The sequence below is a fragment of the Melanerpes formicivorus genome, unplaced genomic scaffold, assembly GCF_026170545.1.
Source record: "Melanerpes formicivorus ecotype bairdi unplaced genomic scaffold, bMelFor1.0.p_v2 SCAF_22, whole genome shotgun sequence".
NCBI lineage: Eukaryota > Metazoa > Chordata > Aves > Piciformes > Picidae > Melanerpes > Melanerpes formicivorus.
This window is the reverse complement of record NW_027142374.1, coordinates 5,368,221-5,392,473: the sequence shown is the minus strand read 5'-3', so window position 1 is coordinate 5,392,473 and position 24,253 is coordinate 5,368,221. Positions and strand designations below refer to the sequence as shown.

The window sequence follows — 24,253 nt, the reverse complement described above, 5'->3', positions numbered from 1 at the left end:
TAGGAATTGTCTGGAGTACATGCCAGGCTCCTCAAGCCTTTGCAGTGACAGCATGTGAGCACAGATCATAGAACCGTAGAATGCATTGGGTTGGAAGAGACCCTCGAAGGTCATCTTGTCCAACCCTCCTGCAGTGGGCAGGGGCATCTTTAACTAGATCAGACTGCTCAGGGCCCCATCAGAGTCTCTGGGAATGGGGCCTCCACCACATCTCAGGGAAACCTGTTGCAGTGTTTCACTACCCTTACTGTGAAGAACTTCCATAGGGGGCCTCTTAGTCACATCTGTTCTTTGGCTTGGTGATAGTAGAAGTGTCCAGTTCTGGGCTCAACCTTTCAAGGACAGGCTTGAGAGAGGGTAGAGCAAAGGGCTACAGAGATGCTTAGGGGACCAGAACATCTCTTTTATGAAGAGAGGCTGAAGGACTTGGAGCTTTTTAGCCTAGAGAAGACTGAGGGGGATCTCCTCAATGCTTAGAAATACTTCAAGGGTGGGTGTCAGGAAGATGGGGACAGTCTTTTTTCAGTGGTGCCCGGTGACAGGACAAGAGTAATGGACACAAACTTGAACATAGGAAGTTCCATCTCAACATGAAGAGGAACTTCTGTACTTTGAGGTTGGTAGAGCACTAGATCAAGCTGCCCAGATAGGTGGGAAAGTCTCTGTATCTGGAAGTCATTCCAAACCTGCCTGGATGCCATCCTGGTGAGCTTGCTCTGGGAGGGGGATTGAACTCGATGATCTCCAGAGGTCCCTTCTAACCCTCATCATTCTGTGATTCTGTGACTCTGACTATCTACCAGAACGTGGTGGTCTGTTGTTACTTCATGTTCTCTTGTCATTTAAATCCTGCTCTCCAGGGCACTCACAGCACATCCTGCCAGATGAGAAAGCTGAGGGACCTGAGAACCCTCAGCATTGCACCTCAGGAACTCAGCATGTTGTAGAATCAAGCTCTCTCCTACAGCTCTTGACTTTTCAGCGTTGTTTCATCTTCCTGTGAGTTCAAAACAACCTCCTGAGACACACACATGGGCTTTTGTACAGGTTTTTGGGTGCTTGTCATTTCTGCTCACGTTTCATACCCAGTGATGGCAATTTGTCACATGATGTTTGTATCATATCTAAAGCTGTGGAGAGAACATCACCTCTCCCATCAGAGACTATCCATCAGCACACAGACATGATAAGCACTAAGTGGCCTTTGAGGACAGACATCTATGGCTCTTCATGTCTATGAACTGTCATTTTGCTCCTTGCTTTGTGCCTGCTAAAGATAATCCTCTCACCCTCACAGTTTATTTTCTTCATTCAGTCTCATACCTTAGCTGGGAAGCTTGGACAGAGTTTCACAAGTTCTTTAAGGTCATCTTTTGACATAACCCTCCTGAAGTTTGCCTTCATCAAGGTGTAAAATGCTTAGGGGAGGTTTATAATCTGTTATGTGCAGTAATACAATCATTAGCAGCAGAAAGGGACCTGCAGGTGCTGACTGACAACCATTTGAACATGAGCCATCAGTATGCTCAGGTGGCCAAGAAGGCCAACAGCACCTTGACCTGCATTAAAAATAGTGTGGCCAGCAGGAGTAGGAAAGGGATTGTGCCCCAGTACTGGGCACTGGTGAGGTCACACTAGTGACCTCAGCTTTTGGCCCCTCACTACAAGAAGGGCATTGAGGTGCTGGAGGAGGTTCAGAGAAGAGCAGCAAAACTGGTGAAGGGTCTGGATTGCAAGTCTTAAAAGGACCATCTGAGGGAACTGGAGTTTTTCAGTCTGGAGAAGAGGAGGCTGTAGGGAGACCTCATGGCTCTCTACAACTCCCTGAAAGGAGGTTGGAGTGAGGTGGAGGTTGGTCTCTTCTCACTAATGTGAGGAGATAGAACAAGAGGAAATGACCTGAAACTGTGCCAAGGGAGGTTTAGGTTGGATATTAGGAAAGATCTCTTCAGTGCAAAAGCGGTCAGGCTGCCCAGGGAAGTGGTGGAGTCACCATCCCTGGAGATGTTCAAGAACTGTGTGGACATGGCACTTTGGGGCATGGCTTAGTGGCCATGGTGGTCTTAGTTTGATAGTTGGACTTGATGATCTTCCAATAAAAACAATTCTCTGGTCCTCTGACTCTGTAAGTGATGCTTTGGCCAGTGTATTTTGGAAAGCTGTACAAGGTCTAGTCTGCTGTATTCCTCCTGGTAGCCCATCAAAGCTTCTTCTAGGTACAGGGGTAACTTTTCTCAAGTCACTTGTTTTAAAATGGATCTTTCAAAATAAAGGACTTTTTAGTTTGGCAGGGTAATGAAAAGAATTGGTGGTGGAATATAGATGAAGCAGAAAACAGAATATTTTATCTGTAGGCAAAACAAAAGTGACTGCAAAAGCCCCAGAAGCCATTCTGAGTCAACATGAAGCATTCTGCTTTGGTCAAATGAAATGCATTCTTCCCCTGGAGATTACTGTTAGAAACATAGGAATATTTGTAGAGAAAAATATTACCTTAAAAAGTGTTACTTCCAAACTCTGTGGAAGCAAAGTGCTTCTCATTGCCAAACAAATAAAAGTTGTCATGGAGAAAGACTTCTTCCTTAAAAAACCCAAGTCTCCCTGCTTTGGCTGAAGTTGTGCTTCAAGCACCAGAAGAGTTCATAAATTCTGACTCCTCACACACTAGATTTTGGGCAGGCATACAATGATGGAACTGTTGAGGTTGGAAGAGACCTTTGGGATCATCAGGTCTAACCACTCACAACCTCTCCTGCTAAGCTACTACCCCATCCCTCAGCATCACATCCATGCATCTTTTAAATACCTCCAGGGATGGTGACTCCACCACCTCCCTGGGCAGCCCATTCCAATGTTTGATATCTCTTTCTGTGAAGAGATTTTTCCTGATATTCAAGACTCCAATATCAGATTCTGGAGAAAATAGCTGGTCTAGTGGAAGGTGTCCCTGCCCATGGCAGTGGGGTTGGAATTCATAATCTCTTGGGTCCCTTCCAACCCAAACCAATTTATCATGATTCTATGATATTAACCAGATCATATTTACCTACCAGGGTAGAGAAATACTGGAACAAATTGCCCAGAGATGTGGTGGAGGCACCATTCCTTGAGACATTCAAGGTCAAGCTTGATAGGGCCCTGAGCAACCTGACCTAGTTGGAGATTTCCCTGCTGACTACAAAGGGGTTGGACAGGATGACATTCGAGGGCCCCTTCCAATTTTGTGATCTACCTGCAGTCCCATCATTAGTAATGTCTCCTACAACCTTGAGTAAAGCTCATCAATTAGCAGTTACTCAGTGGGTGAGAAATGGGAAGGAAGAAGTGGGGGAAATGTGTCTGTGGTTGTGGCTTTCATCTAGAAATTCTTTATCAATGAGCAGGAGGAGTTCACTGCATCATCCTGCTGGGATGTCCAGTGCTGCCCCTGGTTTAGTGCCAGGACACACCATCATATCTTACATGGCTCCTCCACTTCCAAATAGAATAGAATAGAATAGAATAGAATAGAATAGAATAGAATAGAATAGAATAGAATAGAATAGAATAGAATAGAATAGAATAGAATAGAATAGAATAGAATAGAATTAACCAGGTTGGAAAAGACCTTCAAGATCATCAAGTCCAACCCATCACCCAACACCAACTAATCCACTAAACCATGGCACCAAGTGCCTCATCCAGTCTCTTCCTAAACACTTCCAGTGATGCTGACTCCACCACCTCCCTGGGCAGCACATTCCAATGGCCAATCACTCTTTCTGGGAAGAACTTCTTCCTAACATCCAGCCTAAATCTCCCCTGGTGCAGCTTGAGACTGTGTCCTCTTGTTCTGGTGCTGCTTGCCTGGGAGAAGAGACCAACCCCCACCTGGCTACAGCCTCCTTTCAAGTAGTTGTAGGCAGCAATAAGGTCTCCCCTGAGCCTCCTCTTCTCCAGGCTAGACAACCCCAGCTCCCTCAGCCTCTGCTCACAGGACTTGTGCTCCAAACCCTCTTTAGATACTGAACATCTTGTTTCTGAATGGAAAGCATCTTACTTTTCCCTTGGACCCAGCTCTTAATACTTAACAGAGAGTCCTGCAGAGTGACGTAGCCTCTATTCCCACATCATATGACCCTAAACACTGTTAACTAGGACCTGGTGCCAAAGCCTTCCACCAGTCTGTGCAGACAGCCAGCTTATCTGCTGGGCTCCACGCTGAGCAGACAGGACAGCACTCGCCTATCTCAGCTTGCTGAGTGTCTGGCAGCAAGTGTAGCTGTCTGGGTGCCTCCAGCCTGAAAGAAAGAACTGCAGCTCCAACTCTGTTCTCACTGGCAATATCTTCTGGAAAACAAGCCAAAGCCCAAATCAGGGCTGTCACCCTGGCCCTGCATTTCTGCTTCTCACATTCAGATTATCTCTGTGAACTCCCAAGAGAATTAAAGAGGCAGAAATCAGCTTCAAAGAGCATCAGAACCAAACTATGATCTCATGGGAGAAGTGCTTTCATGTACTTCCATCCTTTTCAGATTGGTGAGGAAGGGTCTGTACTGTTTGATAAAGAAGAGTCAGTGGTTGATCTGACACTCTACCCTGGTGCAGTACTTGCACAACTCTGTCTTTCCAGTAGCAAGGGAGAGCTCCTACTCTGTCTTGGGGGTGCCTTGCTGCTGGAGCTGACAAGATGGTGAGATGCATGCTCTGACAGGACAAGATGCTTGGATGCATCTCCCTTTTTCCCTCAGAAGAGCCTAAACAGGACATGTGCTCCCATATAGAAGTCTGTCTGGCTTCAAATATGATTTCCAGTTCTTGTGCTCTGGACTCCTGGCAGGACTGCACCATGGGTCAAGCCTGCAGTTCTGGTGCTTCATGGTGTCCATGTGAAGCTTAGCAGGAGCCACAACACAAATTCTTTGCAGGAGTGTCTTCTAGTTACACTGTGTTCCTGAGAATATCAGTGCTGAAGCCCAAATGTATGGAAAGAAATTATTCCTTCAGTCCTGCAATGTTGCTAGCTCATTGAGATGGTGGAACACCAGCAACCAAATTGCTCTGGTTAGGAAGATATTGTCAAAATGTTCCCCAGTCTGCACATTCAAAGGCTGAATCACACTAGGCACACTAGGCTTCCTCCCTAGTGTACTTGGACCCTTGTGCAGCAGCCAAAGCTGGTGTGTATTTGGCTCATCATTTTGTGCCAGTTGTAGTATCTTGGTCAGAGGAGGTGGGACTCCTGTTTCCAAAGTCATTATTTGAGACCCAGCTCTATTATAGAATCGTTAAGATGGTAAAAGATCTGTGAGATCATCAAGTCCAACCTTCAACCCAACACTACCATGGCCATTAAACCATGTCCCCAAGTGCCATGTCCACACATTCCCTGAACACCTCTAGGGATGATGACTCCACCACCTCTCTGGGCAGCCTGTTCCAATGCCTGACCACTCTTGCAGTAAAGGAATTTTTCCTAATATCCAAGCTAAACCTCTGCTGCTGCAATCTGAGGTAATTTCTTTTCATCCTATCTCTAGTTCCTCAGGGGAAGAGGCTGACACCCACCGTAGTACAATCTCCTCATGGCCATAATTCTTTCAGGAAAGAGAATACCATAAAAAATGCTAGAGGATGTCTGTTGCTGGCTTGATCATTCCATATCTGCCTTTAGCCCTGCAGTCCTAGCACAACAGTGGTGTATGTGAAGTCAAAGCACAGCTTTGAAACTTGGATGAACTTTTCTAGCCACTATTTGGCAAGATGAGACCAATTCCAGTTACCACAGTAACAAGCCCTTTTTACAAGGGCTTGTAGTGATAGGATGAGGGGCAATGGCATTCAGCTGGAAGAGGGAAGATTTAGACTGGTGATTAGGAACAAATTTTTTACAGTGGTGAGACACTGGAACACATTGCCCAGAGGGGTTGTGGATGCTCCCTCTATGGAAGTGTTCACGCCTGGGTTGGACAGGGTCTTAAGCACCCTGGTCTAGCAGAATGTGTCTGTACCCATGGCTTGAGACTAAATGATCCTTAAGGTCCCTTCCAACCCAGACTATTCTATGAATCTGTGACAAATTGCTGCTGGAGAGAAGCAAACCAGAACTGAGCTTATGGCCCTTCCCAGTGATCCATTGAGGGAGTGGTGCAAAGAGGTGCAGCAAATCCCTTACTGCTGCACAGAGCTAAGGGCTGCAAGGAGAAGCCACTGCAGGAGCTGAGGCAGCATTTCAGCTGGTACAGAGCTCTTCCAGCTGACACCCTGAGGACTGGCTTAGTTTGAGATGGTTCCTTTGCTGACAGTAACAGTATTTCAAATAGCTGAGAGCTGCAAGTCTTGGCTTCTGTCTAGGCTGGGGCTTGGGATAGCCCTTGGGGAAGGTGGAGCAAATCTTTGTGATTTATCTTTTCTTAAATGCTTCCCTAAGCCATGTTAAATTTTGTATGTGCCCCAGGAAACACTGCAGAGAGAGTTCCTTCTGCTTTAACAGAAAATACCCTGTCTGTCCTTTCCTTTGGCACAGGGATTCCAAAGGTTGAGATAATCATAGTATCCCAGACTGGTTTGGTGGAAGGGGGAAGCTCATCTGGTTCCAACCCCACTGCAGTCTGCAGGGACATCTGCAACTAGAGCAGGTTGCTCACAGCTCCAAACAACCTGAAATGGTTCCAGGGATGGGGCATCTACCATCTGGGCAAACTAGGCCAGCGTCTCACCACCCTCAGAGTCAAACATTTTTCCCTTCTCTTCAGTATAAATCTCCCTCTTTTAGTTCAAACCATCACCCCTTGTCCTCTCACAACAGGCCCTGCTCAAAAGTCTGTCCCCAGCTTTCTTCTGGCCTCTTGAAGTCCTGAAAAGCCACCAGAAGGTCTCCCTGGAGCCTTCTCTTCTGCAGGCTGAACAATGCCAACTCTGTCTGTCCTCATAAGTGAGTTTGTTCCTCACAGGGAAGTATCCATGTGGTTGGGCAGGATAACTGCAGGGACAGAGGGAATCAAATGACATTGGCTAGTTGGCTTTGGCAGTGCTGGCAGGGGAAATGCTGTCCACATGAGACTTTCTGACGTAGTCTCCTACGTGGGCAGCAGGTTTGCAGTGAAGACTTGTCTTTACTGCTGCTGGCTCAGCAGAGGCAGCATGTCCTGCGAACTTAGGAGTGTGTCCTCCAGTCACCCTCTTCTCTGACAGTAGCCACCAAAGTTACTTGGATTCTCTTACTGCTGCAGCTCCATGTTTGACCAGACCCCACAGAGGTTATCCCTCAGAGTGGCAATAAAGCTAAACTATGTGGTTGAAAACACAGAATCCCAGGATATCAGCATGGTGAGGGCTGGAAGGGACTTCTGGAGATCATCTACCCCTCTGCTAAAGCAGGGTTGCCTAAGTCAGGTTGCATAGGAACACATCCAGGTGAATTTGGAATCTCTTCAGAGAAGGAGACTCCACAACCTCTGCAAGCAGGCACCTTTGCAGCAAAGTTTTTCATAGAGCCACCCAATTATTTCTGTTCCAGCCCTAAGCTATATTGTATTTTCAACAACAAGATGGGCAACAGGAGAAAGGGGGCTGTCTTGCCTTTTAATGGCTATCCTGGGGACTTGCAGCTGCAGCGGGAAGCTGCAAATGGCTGGGGAACAATGATTCAGGATAAAGATCCTGAGTTCTCCCTCCCTGCAGGCTCTCTGTGCACAGCTGAGGCATTGGTGCCTGACCCTGCTGCCTTTGAGTCCCTTAGGAGCTGACTGATGTGCAGGGGTCACAGCTCAATTGCACCGGCAAGGGGTTGGAGCGGGAGAGCTGCTGAATGCCAGACTGTGACAGAGCTTAGAGACTCCACCAGGGAGGCTGCAAAAACAGAGGCAAGCACAGGAAATAATAGCCCATAAGCAGGGCTTCCGAGGCAATCATGTTCTCATTTTAGTGTCAAGCAGCAGGCCAGGAATGAAGGGAAAAATACCATTCCCCTTCCTTTTTTGGCAATAATGGCTTGTAACTTCAGAGGAATCTCCAGCCTTCAGGGTCTGGCGCAATGCTTTCTCACTCCACCTGGCTCAGTCTCATAAACTGAGCCCCTGCTGAGTACTTGCTCTCTCCACAAAACATCCAGAGAGATGTCTGTTGAACTTCACCCTACTCTGGCATTCACAGGGCACTTAGGGTTTCTTCATTTGGAGACAACTGATGGGTTTCTCAGTGACATGCACACACTGTCTGGACATTACAAGCAATAGGACAAGAGGAAGTGCCCTCAGGTTATGCCAGAGGAGGTTTAGATTGAACACGAGGAACTATTTCTTCCCCTTGAAGATTTTCAAGTCCTGCCCCAGGCTTCCCAGGGCAGTGGTGGTGTCCCTATTCCTGAAGGGGTTTCAAAGCCTTGGAGATGTGGTGCTATGGTTTATTAGTAACCTGGCAGTGATGGGTTAATGGTTGGACTTGATGATCTTAATTAAAGGTCTCTTCTAACCAAAATGATTCTATGAGACAAATATCCCCAGGCAGTGGATGGGAGGCAGAGCATGCCCTGAAGACATCATCCATGCTGAGGTACAAATAACTCTGTTCACCAAGGCCATGCAGCCTCCTCAGATTGGCTGATCCCCAGATCCCAGTAGGCATTTGGAAGGTTATAAACTGAGCTGCTGTGGCAGAGCTCTGCTTTGGGGTGGACAAGCAGGGGGCTTGCTGGGACATGGGCCAGTGGGATCTTCGCTGACTTGCTTTTCTTACTACTTCACCCATGGGGGACATAGTACAAAGTGCTTTATTTTCATAGACTCATAGATTCATAGAATGGTTTGGCTTGGGTAGGGACGCCTTCCACTAGACCAGGCTGCTCAAGGCCCCATCCAACCTGACCTTGAACACCTCCAGGGAGGAGGTATCCACAACCTCCCTGGGGGACCTGTTCCAGTATCTCACCATCCTCACTGTAAAGAATATCTTCCTAATCTGCAGTCCAAATCTTGCCTCCTTAAGTTGTTCCATCAGTAACTTTTGAGTATGAGCCTTTAGAGCAGGAAAGGGCATATGACACAAATAGCAGCTGAGAGAAGGCAATCTTGGAAGGTGATTTAGAGAAAGCAGCCATCCAGGGCTGTTGTTCAGGAGGACTTTGGCACAGCAATCTCAGGCGAGCAAGGGGACATCCTGCCTTTTTTTGTTGTTGTTAGGTTAGCACTATTACAAGTGCATTGCCAACAAGCATTTCATAGCTTGAGATATTTTCTGAAGGAAAATGCTCAGGCAGTCCCAAAAGATCTGTAACATTTCCTGCACGTGCTCCCACCATAGAGTAAGGAAGGTCTGGGTTGGCAGCCAGGGCACTGAATCAGGAGAACTGAGTTTTCAATGTGCTGTTTCCTGACTCGTAGGCATTGGGCTGGGTTAACAATATGAGATGTGGGGCATTTGAGTGGGGTGTAATGAGAAAAGGAAACAGATCAGCGCAAGAGCTAGGGTGGATAAAGCAACCAGGGCTTAGAGTAACAAGAAAAAATCAGAGAAAGGAAATAGAAAGGGAGAAAAAATAAACGACTGCAGGAACTAACACCAAAAAACTCTTTTCTGATAAGAAGGAGACTTGCTGGGAAAGCAGGATAAGGGTAGAAAGGCACTATTTTCAACAGACATAAGGGGAGAGGAAAATGTCATCCACAGGCATCAGAGAGGCGTGCTCACCTGGGAGCACAGAGGTTGAATTTCCCACTGAATGTGGGCTTAGCACAATCCCCTTGGGATGGACATCACCTCTTGAAGTTTGTCAAGGTCAGTTGTATGAAGTACAAGACCAAGTACTGGGTCCTGCACATGGGTCACAAGAACCCCATGAATGCTCCAGACTTGGGGCAGAGGGATTGCAAACTGCCCAGCTAAAAAGGACCTGGGAGTGTTGGTTGACAGCCAACAAGAGATGAGCCATCCTTTGCCCAGGTGGACAACAAGGCCACCAGCACACCAGCCTCAGGGCTTGGATCAGCAATGGTGTGGTCAGCAGGACTAGGGCAGGGGTTGTCCTTCTGCACTGGGCACTGGTGAGGCTGAACCTCAAATTCTGGATTCAGTTTTGGGCCCTTCATTCCAAGAAGGACATTGAGTTGCTGGAACATGTCCAGAGAAGGGCAACAAAGATGGTGAAGGGTCTGGTGTGGGGGAGAGAGAAATTACAAAGGATGTTGGAGTTTCTTGCCTGGGGAGGGAGGGAAAGGCAGGAAAAGAGGGCTTGGGTATTCAAGGTGCATCTTAGGAAAAGCTCTGATAGAAAAACCCTTTGGGGTAAAAAAGTTTAATGTTAAAAGGGAAAGTAAAAGAAAAGAGATTTAAAGGAATGAGTGTGTTGGAGCATGAATCTAGATGGGACCTGAAGTCTTGAACTGAACAAAGTGTGTCATTTGTGGTTCTCACATCTGTGTCCCTGTGAATTCATCTGTCATGAAAATCCAAATACATCTCTCCTCTTCCAAATGCCCCAGCTGGTGCTTGCCCTAGTGCTGGGCCAGTGGGGAGGTGAGATTAGTGAAAGCATCTCAGTTGGGTTGCTTGCTACAGATACTACAGTTGAACACAACTTGTATTACAAAAAAATACCAAAACCAACAAAGCAGCAAAAAATCCCCAGCAATAACACCAAAATGAAGTGAAGGTCTTACCTTTAACAAACACATAAATCTTGGCCATGAGCTCCTCGTTAGATGGGTCATCATCATGGGTGCAGGTGAAGTAACCGGTGTCGTTGGCTATGAGTTTCCTGATGACAAGCATGCTGCAGTTCTGCCTTGTGTTGTTATTGCCACAATTAATGATGTCCACCCTCGGGTCTTCTTTCTGCTCCCCCCTCAAAAGCCAGCTCACAGATGGTGCTCCCCTGTCAACACAACACACCACAGGATGGTCAAAGGGCTGGAGCACCTCTCCTACAAGGGCAGGCTGAAAGACTTTGTGCTGTTCATCCTGGAGAAGAGAAGGCTCTGGGGAGACCTTAGAGCTACATTTCAACATCTGAAGGGGACCTACAAGAAGGCTGGCGGGGGACTGCTTGGAAAGGTTTGTGGTGATGGGACAAGGAGCAATGGTTTGAAACTGGAACAGGGTAGATTTATGTTAGACATAAAGAGGAAGTCTTTCACTATGAAGGTGGTAAAATACTGGAGCAGGTTGCCCAGGAATGTGGCTGAGACTCCATCCCTGGAGACATTCAAGAGCAAACTTGACGGGGCCCTGAGCAACCTGATCTAGTTGGGGATATTCCTGCTGGCTGTAGGAGGGTTGGATGAGATGTCCTTTGAGGGTGCCTTCCAACCCAATGCATTCTGTGTGATTCAAGGTAGAGTCCTGACTTCAGACAAAATTTGGGCTTCCTTCTGGCCAACTGTTAATGATTTCCCAGTGTCATTTGGAAATTAATCATAGAATCAGTCAGGGTTAGAAGGGACCACAAGGATCATCTAGTTCCAACCCCCCTGCCATGGGCAGGGACACCCCACACTAGATCAGGCTGCCCAGAGCCTCATCCAGCCTGGTCTTAAACACCTCCAGGGATGGGGCCTCAACCACCTCACTGGACAACCCATTCCAGGGCTTCACCACTCTCATGGTGAAGAACCTCCTCCTCACATCCTGCCTGAATCTCCCCACCTCCAGCTTCATTCCATTCCCCCTAGCCCTATCACTAGCTGATATATAATAATATAATACTAAAGCTTACTGGGTGCTCCTGTTTCCACCCACAAGAATTAACGTGGGTCACCCCACATTCTTCACCAGAGTAGAAGACCTCTCTGAGATATTCTGTGGGAACTGTAGCAAGCTAGCTCCTGAAGGAACATTTCATTTTCATTTTAACAGACTCTCTGAAAATGAGTTTGTTTTTCTAACACTCTATTTTACCCACTTCAAACATTAGAGAGCAGCAGATAAAATTAGATGTTTCTTCCAAGCTGAGGACTTTGCATACTTTATCAGCTAAATTAGCTTAGATTTTCTTATACTGAGGCTGAATGGAGAGAGAACATTTATGTAACTTCACATCTCCTTTCTTGCTTAATCAGCAGTGACTCAGTCTTGATTTTTGTGAAGGCTCTGGAACTAATCAGATTACAAATCATAGAATATCTGCTCCAGACATTTTTTTTTTCCCAGCTCACCTTGCCATGGCAGTCAGAACATAATGCCCCCCAGGCAGCTGGTAGACCATTTCACCCACCTCACCCATTCATTGTCTTATCTGTCATCACAGCTAATGTCAGGTGCAGTCCCATGCAGTTCAACAAAAAGCAAAACCTTTTCCTAACCTGTTACAGGACTGGGCCCCTCACTACCAGAAGGACATGGAGGTGCTGGAGCAGGTCCAAAGAAGAGCAGCTAGGCTGGTGGAGGGTCTGGAACACAAGTCCTGTGAGCAGCAGCTGAGGAAACTGGGTTTGTTTGGTTTTCCGAAGAGAAGGATGAGAGGAGACTTCATTGCTTTCTACAACCACCTCAAAGGAGGATGGAGTGAGGTGGAGTGCAACAAATGACAGGACAAAAGGAAACAACCTCAAATTGTGCCAAGTTAGGTGTTTGGGAAAATTTGCTCACAAGAAAGGGTTTTCAGGCACTGGAACAGGCTGCTCAGGGAGGTGGTTGAGTCACTGTCCCTAAAGGCATTTAAAAGATACGTGGATGTGGTGCTGAGGGACATGCTTTAGTGGTAGTAGCTTAGCAGCAGTGGTGGATTGTGAGCTTTAGGCAAGCAGTTGGACTTGATGATCTCAAAGGTCTCTTCCAACCTGATCTAGGGACTGATCTAAGTTATCTCAGTAAATGGCACTGGTTATGTTAGTCCTGTTGTGCTGGAAACATCAGGCCACACCATCACAGCAAGAGCTCTTGAAGTTCTCTCCTGCTTGTGTATACTTTGAGGGCTCTGATGATGTTCTAGTACAGGATCTGTGTGTTCATGAGATGGAGATTATGGTCCTATTGTAGCAGAGTGGGTTTTGGTGGTCAGTGTGGAAACTACCGGAGTATGGGGGGTAATAGTCCATAGATCTTCCAGGGCAAGAAGTTAGTAGAGGAGGGAGGCAGTTCTTCTGTGCTTACAAAGAGAAGCCAGGGGGGTCCAAAGACCAGGGGGTTGACCCACCCCTTTTCACTCAGTGAATTCCCATTGATCCAGTAGCATTTGCTGAGCTGAGGAAGGAGTAAGAGCCTCTGGATTTCCCCATCTGAGTGTCATGGGGGAGAAATCCGGTCTAGACACACGGACTCAGTGTAGAGATGCCAATAACTAACGTATCTAATGAGCAAGCTGTGTAAAGTTTCCAGTTAGCTACTAACTCCAACCATTCTCTTGATGCCAGTGGCTTTGTGGTGGTGCAGTAGGTGCAATAAAGGCAGACATTTGCCAGCAAATTTAGTGACACTTAAACAAACATCCTCTTGGCTCCTGTTTCTGCCCGTCCTTTTGTTGCCTTCCTGAAGATGATGTGGACACGGGGCTGAACTCTTGAGGTTATTCCCAGCATGTAGCTGAAGGAGAGCAGTGGGAAAAGTGTGAATATCCTCTCTGGTGATCAGCCTCACCCTCATTTTTGGATGCTCTCTTGACTTGAACAACCCCACCTCATCCGTCAGAGCAGCTTCCTGCCCTTCAGAGAGCTGAATTATTTTCTGACAAGGAGGTCCCTACCCACTGCTTTTCCCCTGCCTCACTAACGTCATTAATGGCATAATGACCACCTCTATTAAATAATGGAACTCCTGGTCTGGAATATGGAACAATGCCACTCAGACACTCCACTCCCAGCAGGTCACCATGTCCCTGCCTCTACCATCACCCAGTCTGGTGTCCATAAGGGCTGGAAATCCACAGCAGTGGCTCTGCAGAGCAGGTCAGAGATTTCCCATGCCTGGGCTTCCTTACATGTTGCCCACTTTTTCCTTCTGCTTATTTTATCCTGATGGAACAAGATGAAGGCTTTAGCTATTGCTTTGTGATTTTCAGATGTCTGACAGAGGGGAGTCACAGCAGTAGCTTTGGCCCAGCTGCCAAAAATCAGGAAATGATAGAATCATGGAGCATAGAATGGTTGCATTGGAAGGTAACTTTAAAGGTCATTTAGTCCACCCCCACTGCAGTCAGCAGGGACATCTCCAACTACAGTAGGTTGCTCAGAGCCCCAAAACGACCTGACCTGCAATGGTTCCAGGGACAACCTGGCACAGGGTCTCACCATCCTCAGTATCAAAAAGGTCTTCCTTCTCTCTAGTCTAAATCTCCCTCTCTTGGTTCAAACCATCACCCCCTGTCCTGTCACAACAGACCCTGCTCAAAAATTTGTCTCCAGCTTTCTTGTAGACCCCCTTTAAGACTTGAAAGGCCATCAGAAGGTCTCCCTGGGGCCTTCTCTTCTCAGACTGAACAACCCCAACTCTCTCAGCCTGCCCTCATAGCAGAGGGCTTCCAGCCCTCCCATCATTGCTGTAACCTCCTCTTGCTCTGCTCCAACAGGTGCATGTCACTGCTGAACTGAGGACTCCAGAGCTGGCCCCTGCACTGCAGGTGGGGTCTCAGCAGAGAATAGGGGCAGAATCTCCTTTGATCTTCTGGGCACCTCAAATAAATGGAGTCTAAGGCAGAAGGGATGTTCACAGAGAGTTACCACAATCTTCAGCAGTTCCCAGCTCATGCTGTGCTCTGCACAGTCCTAATATCCCCTGGACGTGTGAAGGATTTCAGATTCCCTTTGGACCAGCCCAGAGCTCATCTATGTGTGTGAAGATGCTGGTGTGTCACAAAGGCAGATGACAGACTGAGGACCTGATACAGGGACTCTTACACTCAAATATGAAGAGATCACACTTCTAGCTTCTATTCTCAGCTCTTGTGAGTCCTGAGTCAGGGAACTGAAGTGCTCCAGGGCCCTGCTCCCATGCTAACGTACTTCTCTGTTTCCCAGAGCTGTCATGTGGATTTATCGCTTTGCATCCATAAAGCAATTCGGGTCTGAAGTGCTAATAATTTCTTCATCTATTCTTCATCTGGTGATGGGAGAAAAATAGCATGTTCCTACAGCTTCAAATGGCAGTGGATGGAGTGCTGCTGGGGAGTATTGATGTCACTGGCCTGGAGCACTACACTGGGCTCGTGTCCACATAATGTGCTTTATGAAGCACCGCCTCTCGATTTTAAAGGACTGGTTAGACTTTATTGCCATCATGCTTGCTGTTTGCCAAGCTAAAAATACTACTCTAAGGTTGTTTTGACCTCATAAGCCACATGGCTAGCTGGAAGCATGTGGAAAAAAACCCTGCCTTCCACTCCAGAAGACATCACAGCTTTACACAGTGTGAGTCAATTGGCCTTCCACTAGAACAATGAATTGAATAGACTAGGACAAAAATCAGAAGGGACAGCTTAGATTCACCTTCCCACTGCTTTCATTGTTTCCAGCAACTTCTGCTGCAAGAAACGATCCACGAAGTGGTGACAGTAAAGGGGACTTTGCAAGGAGGTGTAAAAATAATGTGTTTGTGAAAGAGAGAAAGTGTGAGAGTCTGTGTTACCTTCATCTTTCTCTCCTGCAACACTCATAAGAATTTAAAAAGCAACCTCTTAAAGTAGCTTGGTGTATAAATCACACTGAGAACAAGCAACATCTATGTACAGCTCAGGCTGAGGCTTTTTGTGTGAGCAATTTGATTATTTTTTTCTTGATGCAGAATCACAGAATCCCAGCAGGGTGGGATTGGAAAGCACCTCTAGAGATCTTCTAGTCCAACACCACCTAATAAAGCAGAGTCACCCACAGCAGCTTGCCCAGGGTCACAATGTTCAGCTGGGTTTGGAACTCTCCAGAGGAGACTCCAGAACCTCTCTGGGCAGCCTGCTCCAGGGTTCCAGCACCTTCACAGCAAAGAAGTTTCTTCTCATGCTCAGGTGGAACCTCCTGGGTTCTAGTTTGTGCCTTTTGCCCTTTGTCCTGTAACTGGGCACCACTCAAAAGAGTCTGGCCCCATTCTTATGACCTCCACCCTCTAGCTCTTGCTGGGCACTGATCAGATCCCCTCTCAGGCTGCTCTTCTCCAGGCTCAGCAGCCCCAGGGCTCTCAGCCTTTCCTCCTTGCAGACATGCTTCAGTCCTCTCAGCATCTTCAGAGCCTCCACGGGACTCTCTCCAGTAGTTCTATGTCCCTCTTGAACTGGAGAGCCCAGAACTGGACCCAGTACTGCAGATATGGCTTCATTAGGGCCGAGTAGAGGATGGGGAGAACTTCCCTTGGCATGCTGCTCACAGTCTTCTGAATGCACCCTAGGCTACAGCTCAAGGTGCCCTGACTCTCCATATGATATGCTGCTGTGTGCCAGCCAGCCATAACCAAATGCTATATCCCCCATTTCCAGACCATCATCTCCCTGCCAGCACACATCAGTGGCAACATTTGGCTTGTTTCTTGCTTTTCTTTTTTTTGCACTCTGGCCCAGGAACTTCAGAGCTGCCATAATTTAGGGTCTCAGCAGTCTCTTTTTTTCCTGAGTCCTTATCTTTGATTTGAAGAACATGATATGTTTGAGCAGGTCAGGTCTGTGAATGTACACATGCTAACTGCTGTTTATTTAACTGTCAGCTTGGAGGCTGGATGGTATTTGAGGTTAGGAAGTTGAAGTTCATATATGTGTATGTAAAGAGCTAATGACATGCCCCAGTGATCTAATTTGTCATTTGCTTAGGGACAGGGAGTGAGAGTGATGTTAGCTGCAGAGAGGCTGAATCTGACCCTATTTTCAGAGAAGAGTTTTCCAGCCATGTCCTTAGCACATGGTCCATCTCCCTCCCACCAGCTTTCCCATGTGCTGACTCAGGATTTTGCTTGGGCCCCTTTAGAGCATAAAGAATCTGGCCAAGCTGATTGCTGACCTGAAACTTTCCTCCCAGCTCTCCCACAGCCCACCCAACTCTGATCCATGCAGAAGGTGAAGACGACCAGGTCCCAGCTGGCTGGGAAGCAGCTTGTGCTTTACCCTACCCAGAAGCCAAGGTAATCAAGACAAAGGAAGAACCCCAGCCCTGCTGGAGCAATCCTTACCTGCATTTTATTTTGAGGGTGTCTCCTGGTAAGAGGACAATGTGGTTTTTTGCAATGCTTAGGGTTGGTTTTTCAAAGAATTCATCCTCCGCTAGACCTGATCCAAAGAAAGAAGAAATCATCATTAAGAGGCTATTCAGGGTGCTTAGAGCAAGCATAATACAGTTGAGGCAAGCTTGCTGTTTTGTAAACAGCTCCTAATTTGGGGTCCCACACAGTGCTTGCATTTACACTGATGCCCTTCAGTTGAGCATGGTGTAAGTGGTGAGCTCCTTTTAGCTTGTTTTTTAGTTTCCTTTATTCCCCTCTTTCTTTTCTAACACTGAGTAACTGCATTTCTGCTGGTGATCTTCCTCTCTCCTTTTATTCAGAGCTAGCATTACTACTGAATTATTGCAGATTTAGGAGAACAGACTCATTTCAAAAGGATTTTACATGCATATAAAAGTGGAAAGAGGCAGAGAAATAATTTGATGTGTGAGCTCACACATTGCATTTTAATCAGTGGAAGAAAATAAAACAATAATTCTGGGGAGCAGCTCTTTGATTCACCACTGTGAAGCATCTGCTGCATTAAAAACAAATCAAAAACCTGCTGTTTTCCAAAGCACAAATACTCCATTCTGAACTTCATAGCAAGCTGCTTGCTCCATGGGCAGCGTAGCTGTTTCCTGGTGTGATGCTCCAAGGCAAATCTGCAGTGGACACCATCTGTAGGGCCACCTTCTATTGTTGCCCTCCTGCACAGCAGGTCCAGAGAAGGGCAACAAAGCTGGAGAACAGCTCTGCTGAGGAGCAGCTGAGGGAACTGGGGCTGTTTAGTCTGGAGAAGAGGAGGCTGAGGGGACACCTCATTGCTCTATATACTTTCCTGAGAGGAGCCTGGAGTCAGGTGGGGATTATTCTTTTCTCACTAGCATCAAGTGATAGAAGGAGAGGAAATGTCCTGAAATTGTGTCAGGGAAGGTTTAGGTTGGATATTAGATAAATTTCTTTCCTGCAAGAGAGATCAGGCATTGGAACAGGCTGCCCAGGGAGGTGGTGGAGGGCACCTCCATCCTTGGAGGCGTTTAAAAGCTGTGTAGATGTGGTGCTTGGAAATATAGCTTAGTGGTGGACTTTGTAGAGTAGGGTTACTGGTTGGACTCAGTGTTCCTGAAGCTCTTTTCCAACCTAAATGATGCTATAATTCTCTGATCACCAGTGCTCATGTGACATGGTTTGTCAGGTCTCTGACAACAATGCTCTTAAATAATAAAGCATTTGCTAACAATGGTCCTTACTGATAAAGGTCTCTCTCATCATCATTATCTCCTGGCTGAGAAAATGCCTTTTGAATATGAAACCATTTGCAATGAGGCACATATCTGAGTACACATCTATGATACATAATTTTCATAAGCTGAAACAGAGAAGAAACAGAAGTGAGGTTGACCAGGCTGGTTTCCTTGTCCAAATTCAAAGTAACATAATCAAGGAAAGGAGAAAACAGACTTAGATAAGTATCTCAATTTCCAAAGCTCTGACATTAAAGCTGTATGTTTTCTTTCCCCTCCTGCTCTTCAAATCTCTATCTTCTCTTTTGCCTTGAACTTGATAAGCCAGAAATCCTTAGCTGGGCTTCTAGCAGAGGCATTATTCTCAGCAGAGTAGTGAAGATAACATATCGAGCAAAAAGAGAAACATTAGGGTTTAACTTTTCAGCTGGCTGAAGCAGTGATTTTCTTACCTCCCACCTCTCAACTCTCCTCTCTTTTTCTTTTTTTTTTTTTCCTTTTTTTTTTTGCTGGATTTGAGTAAAATGTTCTTACCCTGGCACATTCTCTCAGTGTAAAGAGTGAATCACTCCCACTTGGGAGAGTCTGACTTCTTCCGGGAGCCACTGAAACTCACAGTGGATGCCAGCTAATCTCATAGCACCAGAGAATCCTTCCCAAAGGGGATTGTGCCCAGGCAGGATGATCCTGGACTCCCTTTGAAGGCACACTGGCCTATCCTATAGACCTCTAGCTGAGACTTCAAACTAGTCCTGGCTGTTGCTTCATCACCAGAGATATCTCCCCCACAGTTTTAAATAACTGATGACAGCTCTATCTCCAAAGTCCTTTGCAGAGTAAGAAGATGGAGTTTGGCCAACATGAACTCCTACCAGTTCATCTGTGTGACATTATTTAGTGTGGCAGTACCTAAAACCTGCTCTGTAATAGTAAAAAAAGGAAAATAGCCAGTGGCTTCCAGCCCTGCAGCTCCCGTGTTGCTTTTGAGAAGCACCCTTATTCCTAAACACAGCCAGGAGGACATGTGCAGAGTGCAGCATCACCTTTCATGGAATCCCAGCATGGTGAGAGTTGGAAGGGACTTCTGGAGATCATCCAGTCCAACCCCACCGCTGAAGCAGGATCACCCACAGCAGCTTGCCCAGGGTCACAATATCCAGATGGCTTTGGAATCTCTCCAGAGGAGACTCCACAGCTGCTCTGGGCAGCCTGCTTCAGGCCTCCAGCACCTTCACAGTGAAGAAGTTTTATCTCATGTTCAGATGGAACCTCCTGGATTCCAGTTTGTGCCCATTGCCCCTTGTCCTGTCACTGGGCACCACTAAAAAGAGTCTGGCCCCATTCTTATGACCTCCACCCTCTAGCTCCTGCTGAGCATTGTTCAGATCCCCTCTCAGGCTGCTCTTCTCCAGGCTCAACAGTCCCAGGTCTCTCAGCCTTTCCTCTTCCAGAGATGCTTCAGGCCCCTCAGCATCTCTGTGGCCCTCTGTGTGACTCTCTCCGTTAGCTGCCAGTCTCTCTTGAACTGGGAAGCCCAGACTGGGCATAATACTGGCCTCACTAGGGCAGAGTAGAGGAGAAGGATGTCCCTCAACTTGCTGATCACACTCTTTCTAATGTACCCCAGGATTCCGTTTGCCCTCTTGGCCGTAAAGGCTCACTGCTGGCTCACAGTGATGTTGTTCACCATCCCAGGTCCTTCCCTGGGATGCAGCAGAGCTGCTTTCCAGCAGATCAAACCCTTTAGCAACAAATCAACAGAAAAAGCCCCAAACACTGCATGAGGAGACACCCTCAGACCGGCCCACCCTTGCACTTAGCCTCCAAATCCCCTTTGGTTTCTAGAAACAGCCAGTTCAGTTCATGCTGAGTATGGGCTGAGCTTTGGCATGTGTTAGTTCATGGTATTTCAGTCTCTGTGCTGAGCTTTGCAAAAACAAGCCTCAAAAATATGGCCAAGGGCTTTGAATGTGTTTGTTAAGTGTCATTTAATTTGCCAGCCCAGCGTTGTTTGGGTCCTGGGTGGCTCTCCCAGGACACAGTTACTGCTCTGGGCTGTTTATCCTGCCACTTCAGCCAGGTGCTGAGACTGGAAAATCCTGGGGTTTGAAATAATTCTTTCTTTCTTTCTTCTTGTGCCTTCTGTTGTTCTTAGAGCTCAGGGGGGGCTTAGCTGATGTCTGGAACTGGCCTTTGGAGCAGGCATGAATTTTACCTCTCATGAGTAAGTGTGACACTGTCAGAAAGATCTGGAGGGCAGTGCCAGGTAGTTGGCATCAGACCTGAGCTGCTGTTGTGACCAAACATGAAGTCCTTGGGCTCTTTTACAACTTAAGACTCTATGTGCTGAAAGAAAGAAAAGTATTTTTCAATTATTCTGTTTATACTTCTGAGCTACTTCTTTCCCAAAGTTTATTTTGGCTTTGGGAGCTGAAGAAAGGGAGAAGCAAAGTGTAATTCCAGTGCTTTTCTACCCTGTGGAGGACAGGAGGAGAAATTCTTCTGCACACATGCTGCTGCCAGGTGACAGAGGGTTTATATAAACCCAGCATGTGCCCTTTGTGGCACACCAGAGCCAAAGCTAGGTGGACTGGAAAACAAATTCTTTGAGGGCTAAACTGAGAGAGAGTAGTGAGATAAAAGGGTTAGACTGTGTGACATCAGGGCATCTAAATGTCCAAACTGGCAGGATGAGTCTTATGTGGAGCACAAGTCTTGTGAGGAGCATCTGAGGGAACTGGGTTGTTCGGCCTGGAGAAAAGGAGGCTGGGGGAAGACCTTCTGGTTCTCCACAGCTCCCTGAAAGGAGGTTGGAGTGAGGTGATGGAGGTTGGTCTCTTCTCCCAAGGAACAAGCAAAAAGACAAGAGAAAATGGCCTCAAGTTGCACTAGAGGAGGTTTAGGTTTGACATGAAGAACCATTTCTTCCCAAAAAGGACTGAAAAGCCTGGCCCCAGGCTGCCCAGGGCAATGGTGGAGCCCCCATCCCTGGAGGGGTTTCAAAGCCATGGAGATGTGGTGCTGAGGGACATGGTTTAGTGGTGACCTGGCAGTGCTGGGTTGTTAGTTGGACTTGATGATTGTAAAGGTTTCTTCCAACCAAAACCATTCTGTGATTCTATATTCAACAGAACAGGAGATGTGAAACACAGGCAGGTGCCATCTGGTTCTGGGAAGGGCAAAGTTAACACAGCAGTGACACAGTGACATCCCATGGAAAATCACTGCTTAGATATGGCACAGTGCTTAGCTGCAGAGCTTTTCCTTAGAATGAAAGTGAATGTTCACCATTTCATGGATTTAACTGCATTTTTATGGCTTTAATCAATAAATGCCTCACAGCTCTCAATAGAAGTTTTCCACAGGTACTCTGCACTTGATATAAAACCTCCCAGACTTGAAGAACTTACCTCTGAGGTAGTATTTTGTGGTATACTGTAAAACTAGGACCTACAACCTGTTCCATGCTGCTGGACCAAGTCCGGCTGAAGCTAATATGCTCTGAGTGCACAGCTCAAATTACAATGTCCAGGCCTAAAATAACATTCTTCTCCTCTCTGTTAAATAATTTTTGTCCTGCTCTGGGGCTACAAGGGTCATAAAATTAAAAACAAGTACCTGTGCCAGCCCTGTCATTACCACAGCAAAGCTCTGCAGAGGTGCAAACAGCTTGGCAAGTTCTGGTCTGTAGAACGATGTGTAAAGGACCAGAAAGCAGCACTGGTACCCTGGCTGTCCCTGCTCTTGTCTCTGTGTACCTAGCACTGCTGCCTGTTTGGGGTGAGGAACCTGCTGCAGAATCATTACTTAGATCTGTCCCCCTGTACTCAGCACTGGTGAGGCCATATCTTGAATCCTGGGTTCAGTTTTAGGCTTCTCAATCCAAGAAGGACATTGAGGTGCTGGAGCAGGTCCAGGCAAGGGCAATGAAGTTGATGAAGTGTCTGGAGATGGGTTACTGCCCTCAGTGCACACTGACTAAAGTGGAACAGGTTGCCTTCTTTATTGTGAAGGTGCTGGAGCCCTGGAGCAGGCTGCCCAGAGAGGTTGTGGAGTCTCCTTCTCTGGAGAGCTTCCAAACCCAGCTGGCCATTGTGATGCTGGGCAAGCTGCTATGGGTGCCCCTGCTTTAGCAGGGGGTTGGACTGGATGGTGCCCAGAGGTCCTTTTCAGCACCCACTGTGCTGGGATTCTAAGGGTCTGGAGCATCAGTGAGCTAAAGATAGTCCCTGTAAAGAGCCCAGTTCAGGACAGACCTTCTGTCCAGAGACTCACTGCACCTTTTCTAATTCTGGAGGTCCTTCATACCTTCAATTCAGACTTTAACGTCCTGCTCATTGGTGAAAACCACAAACACAGCACAACTACACAAACTCTTGGGAGCTAAATGGGAAAGGCTGACAGATATACATTACCCAGAAGAAAAGAAGTATATTGAAAACTGTTTTTCCTGGGATAATCTGATTTTGCAGCACAGCCAATGTTAAACAAGGGAGGATCCCCAGGCAGAGGGTAATCTGTGACCTCCCTCATCTGTCTTTCAGATGATTTCTATCTCTATCTCACTCAGCTGAGGGAGATGCCTCCCACACTTAGTGAACACTTGATTGTTTGTGCTAGGACCCTGAGCATGAATCAAAACTGGGTTTGATCTCTATTTCATATTGTAACTGCCTACTTTCAAGCATCCCCCAGGCACTGTAGTTACCTCCAAAAGAGCATTCACAAATGTGAGGTTGAATGTATCTAGGTATGGTACATAGTGACACCTAATGTCAAGGTTGATCAGAAAGAGGGGACAGACTTTATAGGAGGGACTGTTGTGACAGGGCAGGGATGGTGGTTTAAGCCAAACGAGGAGATTTAGACTAGAGAGAAGGAAGAGACTTTTGACATGAAGGGTGGAGAGACCCTGGCTCAGGTTGCCCAGAGAAGGGGTAGATGCCACATCTCTGAAAACATTCAAGGTCCCTTTGGACCCTGCAAGTCCTTTTGTTTGTTTAAGGGGAATGGTTACAAGAAGTATATTTTCCTAGGTAGAGCCAGGAATCCCCCAGAGTGCTCCTGCAACACGACTACTGTGTGTAGGCATGGAACTATCAACCTGTAGGCCAGAGCCAGAGCTTCCGTTCCTACAGAAGCTGAAGAATTTCATCCAAGATTAAATTAGCAATCCCAAACTCATCAGGAGAGATGGCTAAGATTCCTTCAGGATATTGGAACCCTAGAGTTAACCCAAGAGTATCTGCTGGCAAAGCAGCAGGCATCATGTTCTCGTTGATGTTCCAAGCTAGAGAAGCCAGTATTTGTTTAGCTGACTCATGAGAAAGGGGAGTAGCTCACACCCATCCTTCTTCTCTGCCTGCCACAAATAGCAGCTCTGTGTAACTCAGCCAGAGACAGTTTGGGTGTAAATGTTTGTAGTGACAACAAAAAAAAATTAAGTCATTAGTCCCAAGTGGAGGAGACATCCACAAGAGCACAGTAAAAACAACAGCTAAGTAGAGCAAGTGTTTAACGATAAGATAAGACATTGGCCCTGCTCTTGGGATTTGTTCCTGCGAGGCTTTTCCTCACCCCTAGATGCATCAGCATTTCCTTATGGAGTGGCACAGGGTCACTCTGTTTTCCTTCTGTAATCAGCAGAAGCTCTTCAGCAAGGCCACCTTACTGTGTTGTTTGCTGAGGCTTCCAACCCCCTGAGTCAATTCACAGGAACTTCTCTCTGGTTTTCTGTAATCAAAACATAACCTTTGGAGTTGGACTACACCTGCTGGAAGGCAACTCCCTAAACATACACCACCATGCGTTTTCTTGGCTGTCCATGATAGGGATCACTGTGTCAGTAGCAGATTTATGGAAAGAGGTCACAAAAAGCAACTCTAGGTCAAAATTGTTTGGTCTTTGGTGGCAGCAGCACATTA

At 46.9% G+C, this 24,253-nt stretch overlaps 1 protein-coding gene across 2 annotated transcripts in view; it reads right to left on the bottom strand.

Annotated features, from left to right (window-relative positions):
- The window catches only part of LOC137447939 (vascular endothelial growth factor receptor kdr-like), a 153,283-nt gene that overhangs the window by 96,184 nt on the left and 32,846 nt on the right, over positions 1–24,253 (bottom strand). For both annotated transcript variants that reach the window (XM_068151957.1, XM_068151958.1), the window contains exons 2-3: positions 17,053–17,149; positions 10,635–10,849 (exon numbers count right to left, since the gene is read on the bottom strand). In XM_068151957.1, the coding sequence (XP_068008058.1) occupies positions 10,635–10,849; positions 17,053–17,149 (312 nt within the window). The remainder of the gene's footprint in view (positions 1–10,634; positions 10,850–17,052; positions 17,150–24,253) is intronic.